The sequence below is a fragment of the Primulina eburnea genome, chromosome 18 (assembly GCF_022965805.1).
Source record: "Primulina eburnea isolate SZY01 chromosome 18, ASM2296580v1, whole genome shotgun sequence".
In the NCBI taxonomy this organism is placed as follows: Eukaryota; Viridiplantae; Streptophyta; class Magnoliopsida; order Lamiales; family Gesneriaceae; genus Primulina; species Primulina eburnea.
Window position 1 is genome coordinate 25,735,532 of NC_133118.1, and position 10,266 is coordinate 25,745,797.

Below are 10,266 nucleotides of genomic sequence, written 5' to 3' on the forward strand. Positions count from 1 at the left end.
TTGTCATAAGCCTATTTCCGGACATATTGGTTATCTATATTTGAGTTTGCTAGGAGTTTAAACTCACTAATGTTTTTGACGTATAGCATAATCCAAGTTTCTGTCAAACATATAAAAATTTATATTATAATTTAGATATGTCAACATGACTTTTATAAATTATTTGATAATCAACTAAAATAAATAGAGTTCCGCCAAAACCGTCGTTTGGTGCGACGGACGAAAAATTAACAACTCATCTCACTTATTCCGAACAGCTAGATTCCCCAACAACGAAGTAACTGGATTCTCTGTGACTTTGGTTCTATTTGACTCGGATGTCGTGAAGACAAATATTAGTATAATAAATTTTTGGCAAAAACTTGTGTGAGACGGTCTCACGGATCGTATTTGTGAGACAGATCTTTTATTTGAGCCATCCATGAAAAAATATTACTTTTTATTGTGAATAGTAAGTTGACCCGTTTCACGGATTATGACAGAGTCACTCTAAATTTTTAATTCGGAGTAGTAAAGAAATCGAGTCAAATATAATGGATAGAAACGAACGTAATTAAGCGGTTAATCACACTTAATTTATTAATTAATATCGACACCCTAACAGTGAACGCAACAAAGAAGTGGAGAATATTTGCTTAAACAGGAAGTTGAGCGAGCACAAAATTGAAAGCTCGTTCAAACGACAGCTTTCAAATCATTGTCAATTTCCCTCTGTTTCCTCCAGATTTCTTCTGCTTTTCTTGCTCCAAATCTCACGCTTCAGGTCGTTGTGCCGCAAGGTATGTCTTCTTGTTGCATTTATAGCTGTAATATTTTCGCCGTAGCTTGCTTTTTTTTTTTTTTTTTTGGATTTTCGGTGGCGAGTTTTGTTTTCTTTCTGCTTGATTTGTAGTTCAGTGTGCTACGATCTGTGAATTTTTAGTTTTTCCGTGGAGTTTGAGATTTGGAAGTTCGTATTCTTCATTTAGGTTCGTTAGTAATCAATGTTGACGTTGAGATCTGCAGTTGGGACAGTTGGATTTTTTTAAGAAGCAGTGTAGAGTTGGTTTTAGGAAGTTCGTAGCCTTTTAGGTTCGTTAATGGCTAGTGTTGAAAATTGGATTCGTTGAAGTTGTGGTTCTGGTGGCAGTTGCATTTTTTTTTCGAGATTGTGCCGATCGAATCCTACTCGTAATTAATTGTTCATAGATCTTTTCTATGGCATGGTGCTAGATGGCTATGCCATTATAGTCATCTATGTGACGTTTGGCTAATTGATGAGTGTAGAGGTAATGGGCTGCCTAATGCTTCCGCTATTGACTGCTGACTTTTTGTGGTCTTGTGTGTCTGTTTTTGGGCACTACGGGGAGGAGTCCCTTCCGTGTAGCATTTATTGTCCACAATGTTATCTATGTCTCGAGTCCTTTTCTTTCTGAACTTTGGAGTTATATTTGCGGAGTTTGATGGTTCTGAAATATTACTTTGCCAAATGTTGTGGGTATGATTATATAGTAATTTTCTCCTTTAAAGTTACTGAGTCTCTTGTAAACTTCTATGTTTGAGTTTTCAAATATTTTAATTTTTTTGTCCAAAGCAATCTAATTGTGGATGTCATTCCATTGTGGACCATTTCCTTATAATCTTGTATTGTGTTCGTGTTATTATCCAAATTATGGAGGAAAAGATGTTTGACGCCTCTGGCTATCTTCCCTTGTACTTTTTATGGTGTCGTTGATATTCAAATATGGAGAAAAGAACTTCATTGCCTCTTTCTATCGTGTGGTGTCTCTGATCCCTCTCTTTCAGTTTATGTTTTGGTTATCCAAATGCTAATGAAAAATTCCTATTACATTGTGTTTGAAAGGCCACTGGTTTGAACTTTGAAGCTCATAATTGCGTGAGACACTTGAAGTACCAGCAGGCCTTCCAACACAAAAACTGCTTGACCTATTATTTTAAAAGGATCATAAAGGGCTGGAATGTTATTTAACCTAATTTTTACTGCATAAAGCTAAATGATTTTTCTATATGTTGATTGAATTTTTGGTAAGTTGATTTCGTTATCTTGGTACACAATCTGCTAATCACTGATAGCTAAAGTCCAACTTTAAGAAGTACGGAATCAATGTCTTGTAATCAGAATAAGACTAGATCCCTCAAAATGTGTATGCAATCGAAACATCATGGAGTTATAATTTATGGCATTAGCATTATTTTCTCTGTTAAATAATCTTATATTGCTTGAGTGTCCATATAGGCTAGAGTGAACACATGCATCTCTACCAGTTTATCAATAAATTCACTCATATGATGCAGAAACAACTGGTTGACATCTCATAACCGATGAATGGTTGAAATCTCACAACCGATGTCTTTCTTTCTTAACAGTAAGTTTTAAGTTCACCTTTTTTGAGAATACAGTCTGGCTAATCTGTTACTTACATTCACATTGTCTTTATCCTTAATTTGGAATTTGTTTTGTTCGTTATGACCTATTGGGCTGACCATTTTATGCAGATTGCCTTGCTTCCTTGAAGTTCAATTATCTTGATATCTGCTTGGATGCTTAATAATGCACAAAAATGAAGAAACTGTATGGTGGTGTCTTATCCACAACCTTGTTGATGGTTTTAGTTCTTGGTTATTATATAACTTATAACCCCATCAAGGAGAGTTATCTTGCAAGTCCTCGGGCCTTCAATCTTACAAATCCTCTTGAGTGGATAAGTCCTGGCACTCCACCTGCATTTCATAGTCGAGAAACTTCTTCTCAAGTGATCTCTACTGAAGTTATATTATCTGAGTTCTATGTTAAAAGAAACTTGACAAATGAAGAACAAAATGCTCTGCGAACTTGGAACCGACTGAAACCCCTGCTTAAACTGGATAAAGCCTTACCTAATGCTATTGAAGCTATTAAGGAAGCTGGTGTTGCATGGAAAAATCTAATCCATGTAGTGGAAGAAGAAAAACTTCGGAGTGATGGAATTTTATCAGACAGAGGAAAAGAGAAACAATGTCCTCATTTTCTAAGTAAAATGAATGTAACAAAACTTGATGACAATGGATTTAAGTTGCGGGTTCCTTGTGGCTTGACTCAAGGTTCTTCGGTCACATTTATTGGCATTCCTAATGGCCTTCTTGGTAATTTTCGGATTGACCTCACTGGTGAACCACTTCCAGGGGAGCCAGATCCTCCTATTATTTTGCACTATAATGTTAGGCTCCATGGGGATAAAATAACAGACGATCCTGTGATTGTACAAAACACCTGGACAATTGCACATGACTGGGGTGAAGAGGAGCGATGTCCATCTCCTGATGATGAACAGAATAAGAAAGGTATATATCTATAGCCTTTTTCATCTGCTTAAAAATCTGTACAACAGATTCGGTATTCAACATGTATTTGGAATTTGACATCTTATGCATGGTTAGTTATCATTCAGTTTGGGAACTTTTAGTCATGTTAGTCGTTGTAATCCAGATATAAATCTCAGATTTCCTTGTCCCAGTTATATGGGCCTTGTGCATGAGAAGATTTGGCATGATATTATGGACTCAAATCAGTGGCTAGCTTCTCTTAAAAAAATAAGTTCAGTCGCTAAATAAAGATTTGGTCAGCCCTGAATTGGATATGTTTCTCAAATCATACTAGCCCCTGGGAATTCCTTGCAGAGCTTACATTTACCTGGACACTTGATTTGACCATATCCATGTATTGTAATTTTGTTTTACTATTGACATTCACACGGACATCCTCTGTTTTCTTTTGGAGTATCTAACGGATGTTTTAGTCAAAGTTTACTCTATTGTATGAAGATATTGTTATTTTTTCCAAATAAGGAATAACGGGACTTTTCGCTTTCGGTAACCTTTATGTGGCTTCAGTTTTGCTATTTTTGCTGTGGATTTAGAGTGTTTATCAATCATGCTAGTATAATAATTGAAATGATTTTAACATGTACTACATCCCAGATGTTTACATCATCCATTTTAATCGTACATAATCTGTTGTTGCTTTTGTTGGATAAATTTCTATCTGCTGAAATCAGTTGATGAGCTGGACCGATGCAATGAGTTGGTGGGCAAAGAAGGGAACCGATCTAGCAAATCTAACCAACATGCCAGTGGATCAAAAAATATTTCTATGGTTCATGATGGGATACCAAGAAAGTACTTTCCTTTTAGGCAAAATGATTTATTTGTTGCTACTCTTAGAGTCGGCTTAGAAGGAATTCAAATGACTGTGGATGGAAAGCACATAACTTCATTTGCATACCGCGAAGTAATTTTTCTGTACCCCGTTCACCTCCTTCCCCCAATTTATCTGAATTTCATGTAAATATGACATTACATGTTAACTTGTGTTTATTATCGGCTTGTCATGCAGGATTTGGAGCCATGGCTCATCAGTGAAGTGAGGATTTCAGGAGATTTAGAATTATTTTCTATTTTAGCCAGTGGTTTACCAACTTCGGAAGTTTTAGAACACATAATTGACTTGGAAGCTCTTAAAGCGATCCCACTACCTCCACAAAGAGAGCTGAGGCTCGTTATTGGTGTTTTCTCAAATGCAAATAATTTTAAACGTAGAATGGCAGTTCGAAGATCATGGATGCAGTATGCTGAAGTACGATCAGGACAGGTTGCGGTTCGTTTCTTTGTGGGCCTGGTAGGTTTTACCCTTTTGGAATATTTATCATGACTTGTTCAAGCACCATCTTTCATACTTGAACTTGTTTCTGTTTTTTTTTTTTACCTTTTTCTTTGCTTTAATAACTTAAAAGCAATACAATATGAAGATCTTATACTTGAAATATCCCCTTTTAAGAAATTATTGATTAACCACTCTTTTTTATGCAGATTTTTCTGGCCTCCTGCTAAGATTTGACAAAAATTCAAAATATTGTCTTTTACCATGACAATCAAAACTTATTTGAATATGGTTTATTTATGTGTTAAGGTAACTTATGAATGGTCCAATTCTTTTAGCATAAAAACCAGATCGTGAACGAGCAGCTCTGGAATGAAGCACGGACATATGAAGACGTTCAGCTGATGCCTTTTGTTGACTACTACAGCCTCATCACATGGAAGACAATAGCCATTTGCATCTTTGGGGTAAAGTCTCTTCACATCCTTAACTAATGTACATTTCCTTCAGTACCTTATGGCCCCAATCTCTTCGACAGACTAGGGTTGTTTCGGCAAAGTATATCATGAAGACGGATGATGATGCATTTGTTCGTGTGGATGAAATCTTGAACTCTCTGATAAAGACCAATGCAACGCGTGGTTTGCTCTATGGCCTCATCAATTCAGATTCCGAACCTCATCGTAATCCAGAGAGCAAGTGGTATATTAGTCATGAGGTATTTCTTCAATTGATCATGTAGATTCACTGCTCAAAATCCTTATACTTATTTTGAATACGTTTTCCATGTTTGCCGTGGTAATTTGTGCACTTTACAGAGTTCAACGCTAGTGATCTGTCTGACTCTATATTGTATTTTTGTAGGAATGGCCCCATGATAAGTACCCACCTTGGGCACATGGTCCTGGTTATATCGTGTCAAAGGACATAGCCAAGGCAATTTCCAAAAAACACGAAAAGGGAATCTTAAAGGTACAGAACTCAAGTCCTCATTTTCTCGCCATCACATCAAATTGAAATATGTAGGTTTTTAAACCTTTGAGAGCATCCAAATTCCCTATCATGCACATCATTATTATTTTTGTTCGACTTGAAGAAATTTTTTGAAAATAAAATTTCACGCTTTCGACACATTATTATTTATTACCATTAAATTGTTGCCTACTTTAAATGTCTCGAGCATTCAAGAAAAACAAAAAGAAAAAATCATTGCTGCAGATGTTCAAGCTCGAAGACGTGGCAATGGGAATCTGGATTGCTGATATGAAGAAAAACAATCAGGAAATCAGATACGTGAATGATGGGAGGATTATAATCGAAGGTTGCACGGATGGTTATGTCGTTGCTCATTACCAAGGCCCGAGAGAGTTGCTCTGTTTGTGGCAGAACATTCAAGACAAGAAAATCTCAAGTTGCTGTGGCGATTGACTCACGGATCTGCCGGAGTAGATAGAAAGGCTACCGCGCATGATCTGAGGAGCTGGAAAGAGTTGTTCCAATGCTTGTGGGAGGAGTTGCGGTAGCTGTACATGTGACAAGATATTGAAATGGATTTATGCATAACAGGGAAAACCATATATATTATGTTTTCCCATTTTTGTTAGTGAATAGGGGATTTGTAAAATATGTATAGAGAGAAAAAAACTGGCCATGGCTCGTGTAGATTTCAAGTAGATTACACATTTATTGGCTCTCAGATTTCACTGTAATTAGTTCATGGAGTTAGGCTCAATAAATTGTTAAAACAATCCTGAATCATGCGGACCTACAGTTAATATTGTGTCTAAAAATTTAGGCGAAACGAGCAACTGGGCATTCAAAATAATCGGTGTGCCATGACGACTATTCGTAGCGCCTTGAAGTGGTTCAAGGATGCTTATCAAGCTACGTCTTGAATCACAAAAACTTGTGTTTAAGTTTAGAATGCATTTAAGTGTCGAGAAAACTCATAAACGGTAGAATCATTCATGCTAAATCATTAAGAATTTGACTGAAATTTTAAGCGGAAATTTACCCTAAGCTAGTTTTCTCTTCTGAAATATTTTCTTAACAGGGACGAGAATAGGGAATGTGATATGCGTGATCTAAGAATCATGACCATTTATAGATAATGTCTATTATTATCTTCTGATATTTTTCTTTTAGCTCATCATAAAAACATAAATTACACTTATGTCTTTACACATTAAACCACAACCTATTAAATACATAAAAGTTCAATAACCCGAAACTTTAATTGATCATTTTTAGGCTTACTAATAGACAACTCACAACGCATAATTATTCACATATAAGATCATATAAATAAAATCTATTTACGATCTTTTTTTTAATCAAATTGCATGTGTTACAATGTTTAGTCAATTTATTTCCTCGTCTTTTAGACATAGAAGATGTGATTTTTGTGACGATTTGGCACTGTAGATTGCATTCATTTTGATCTACGGATGAACAACGGATAATATACGAATGGAGAGTTAGCTTCTAGTAACAATTTTAACGGGATAATGCCCATTTTCGTCCTTTTCGTTAACCGCTTTTCTCATTTCCGTCCCTCATGATTTTTGACTGCTTAATTAATCCTTTATGTTTTCAAAATATTCCCGAATTGATCCCTACCGTTATCCTGACGTTAAGGTTAACGTTGACTTGTGAAAAATGGTAGAAATTAGCGACGGTTTTTCAAAAGCAGTCGCTAATTAGCGTCGCTTCTATTTCCATAAAATAAATTTTAAGTTTTTTTTAAAAAAAAAAATTAATAAAAGTAATTTTTTATTTTATGAAAATATTAAACCGTCGCTAATTAACGACGGCGTTATGAGAAACCGTCGCTACTTAGCGACGGAGTTTTTAAACCGTCGCTATTTAGCGACGGCATTTAAAAAACCGTCGCTAATTAGCGACAATGTTTTAACTCGTCCCTCATTAGCGACGGTTTACTATTTCCATAAAATAAAAAAATTAATTTTATTAATTTTTTTAAAAAAAAATTAGAATCGGACTATGATAACAATATTAATAATCTTAACTAACACTTAAAAATTTACAAAAAATTAAGGTGAAAAAGTTTATCTTAAGTCGAAACTAAAATCATGTGAGAAAAAAAAATTTTAAGTGTTGTAAAGTGATGTGAATGAAAATGGAAAGAGAGTATATTTATAGACAGTTTGCTTTATGCTTTTGGTAAAATAGCGACGGTGATTGCAAAACCGTCTATACTTCAAGGTTAATAATATTACCGTCACTATTAGCGACGGTGTTACCAAAACCCGTCGCAAACTGTCTATAAATATACTCTCTTTCCATTTTCATACACATCACTTTACAACACTTAAATTTTTTTTCTCTCACACGATTTTAGTTTCGACTTAAGTTAACATTTTCGCTTTAATTTTTTGTAAATTTTTAAGTGTGTGTTAAGATTATTAATATTGTTAGCATAGTCCGATTCTAAGTTTTTTTTTAAAAATTATTAAAATTATTTTTTTTAATGAAAATATTAAACCGTCGCTAATATTTTGAAAATCCGTCGCTACTTAGCGACGGTTTTTATAAAACCGTCGCTAATGTCAAGTCAACGTTACCCCTAACGCCAAACTAACGGTAAGGATCAATTCGGGAATATTTTGAAAACATGAAGGATTAATTAAGCAGTCAAAAATCACAAGGGACTGAAATGGGAAAAGCGGTTAACGAGAAGGACGAAAATAGGTATTATCCCCAATTTTAACCCTTAATTTGAACTATATTTTTAATTGCTTCATTTGAATTATTATCTATTAAATTGCATTCTTTTCATTAATAATTCACCACCCTTTGCCTCAATCAACCCACAAACTTAACCGTTTGATATTTTTTTTCCCGTGTAATTCTTTTCGAGTAAAATTGCCGTGGACAAGCAAAATTTCTTTAAAGATGTGCAATATTTGATGCATCAATCAAAGTACCATTTGGTTTGATAAATATAAATTGATGATACCCGAGATGCCCCGGGTCATGGATAATGCCCGGGATGTCCCGGGACATGAAGCCGAGCCATGAGTAATGCCCGGGTCAGGAGGATGTACTGTTCATGGGTCAATAAGATGACAATCTGAATCGATATTCGGATCTTAAGCTGCCCGGTACGTTGCAAGTATGACTTGACAGGGAGAATCTGTGGAAATGGTCAATGGAAAGACCGAACCGTTGAAACACCCGTGACTTAATCTATCCGGGCTCTCTATAAGTCCCCGAGAGGCATTCTACCCGGACCACTTCGATATGAGTGCTACATTTAATAACGTCGACAAAGTAGGGTGCGCGGCCGACCTATCACACTGATACAAGTGGTTGACAAGATCAGGTGGGCTGGATTTAACTAGTGTGAGATTTGACATGTCAGAACAATATGATATAATTAGACGTCTTACTATAATTAATGATCAGCACGAAGAACGAGGTCATCATTACACCATCTATTATAAATACCAGTTCTTTCTTTGCATTTACTCTCCATTCAGATATTGAATACACTCATTTATTCTGCATTTACTACTCACCTTCCACACCAATCTCACAACCATCGCTTGGTTACATTGGTTTCTTGCTCGAGTTCTTTACTGACTTAAGAATCGGAGTTATCACGCCGGACACCCCTCCGGCGCCCATTCACGTGGTTATTCTCTTGGTTGCAGATCTTCACATCTATTCCGGGAAGCAAGCTTTTAATCCAGATATCTTGCTCTTTATTTCTCCCAACATCTTGATAGTAGATTCGGTAGAGCATCCGACCCGGCTCATCCATTTCGCCCGGATCGCATCATTGGCGCCGTCTGAGGGAAATTCTGAGTTATAAGGCGTTGATATGGCTCCTACAAGAAGGGCAAACCAAGACACTTCTCGGATCCATGAAGAGAATAACGCCCGTCTTTCTAGTGCATGTAGCCCGTCACCTAATGGTCCCCAGCCTACCATCAATTTAACACCTGATGAATTAACCAAAATTGTAACTGATGTTGTTAAGGCAGTCATGGCAAAGAAAGCTTCTACTCATCATTCCACCCATCCCGAGCAAGAGCGTGAGAAACTGCAGGAAGAAGAGAAAAGGGAGGAGGAGAGGGAGTCAAGTGCAGGTTCTAAACTCCTACTGTGGCAGGGAGTTAGAAGAACTAAGGAAGAAGGTGAGAATGTTGGAAGGGCAAATTGGTTCTAGAAGCAGCACACAAGTTGTTAAAGGATGTCCATTCTCTGATGCCATAGTCCGGGAACCACTGCCCTAGCACTTCAAGTCAGCCCGAATAAAAGACTATGATGGGGGTTCCGACTCCTAAGAATACTGTAGTAGCCCGAATTCCAAATTGGGTAATTAACGGAGTAATGATGATTAAGAAGGTATAAGGTGTAATTTTGGCTATGGTCATGATCGGACGGACCGAAGAGGGTTCGGAAGCACCGAAGAGTTCGGACGATCCGAAGTGTAGTTCGGTGAATCCGATCATAGGTGTCAAGTGTTGATCGACACGTCATTTTCCATGCATGTTCGGACGGTCCGAAGTGTATGATCGGAGGATCCGATCATGAGCTGTCAAGAGCCAATGGACACGTAGCGTTCGGACGTTCCGAAGTGTTGTTCGGAGGATCCGAACATG

The 10,266-nt window shown here is 36.8% G+C and overlaps 1 protein-coding gene across 1 annotated transcript; it reads left to right on the forward strand.

The window, feature by feature from the left end:
* Positions 1–627: 627 nt before the first annotated feature.
* LOC140819710 (beta-1,3-galactosyltransferase GALT1-like) lies at positions 628–6,105 on the forward strand. The gene is made up of 8 exons (XM_073179889.1): positions 628–779; positions 2,497–3,321; positions 4,035–4,267; positions 4,373–4,654; positions 4,975–5,103; positions 5,175–5,354; positions 5,501–5,608; positions 5,855–6,105. The coding sequence occupies exons 2-8, from the start codon at positions 2,562–2,564 to the stop codon at positions 6,062–6,064; spliced, it is 1,902 nt and encodes a 633-aa protein (XP_073035990.1). The 5' UTR covers positions 628–779; positions 2,497–2,561; the 3' UTR covers positions 6,065–6,105.
* The last annotated feature ends 4,161 nt before the right edge of the window (positions 6,106–10,266 follow it).

What these genes read in the sequence shown, in the direction of transcription:
- LOC140819710 (XM_073179889.1), top strand. Translation starts at nt 2,562, where the DNA reads ATGAAGAAACTGTATGGTGGTGTCTTATCCACAACCTTGTTGATGGTT. An exon ending in TTCGTTTCTTTGTGGGCCTG is followed by an intron (nt 4,655 to 4,974) that starts GTAGGTTTTACC and finishes CAATTCTTTTAG; the next exon opens with CATAAAAACCAGATCGTGAA. An exon ending in TAGCCATTTGCATCTTTGGG is followed by an intron (nt 5,104 to 5,174) that starts GTAAAGTCTCTT and finishes TCTCTTCGACAG; the next exon opens with ACTAGGGTTGTTTCGGCAAA.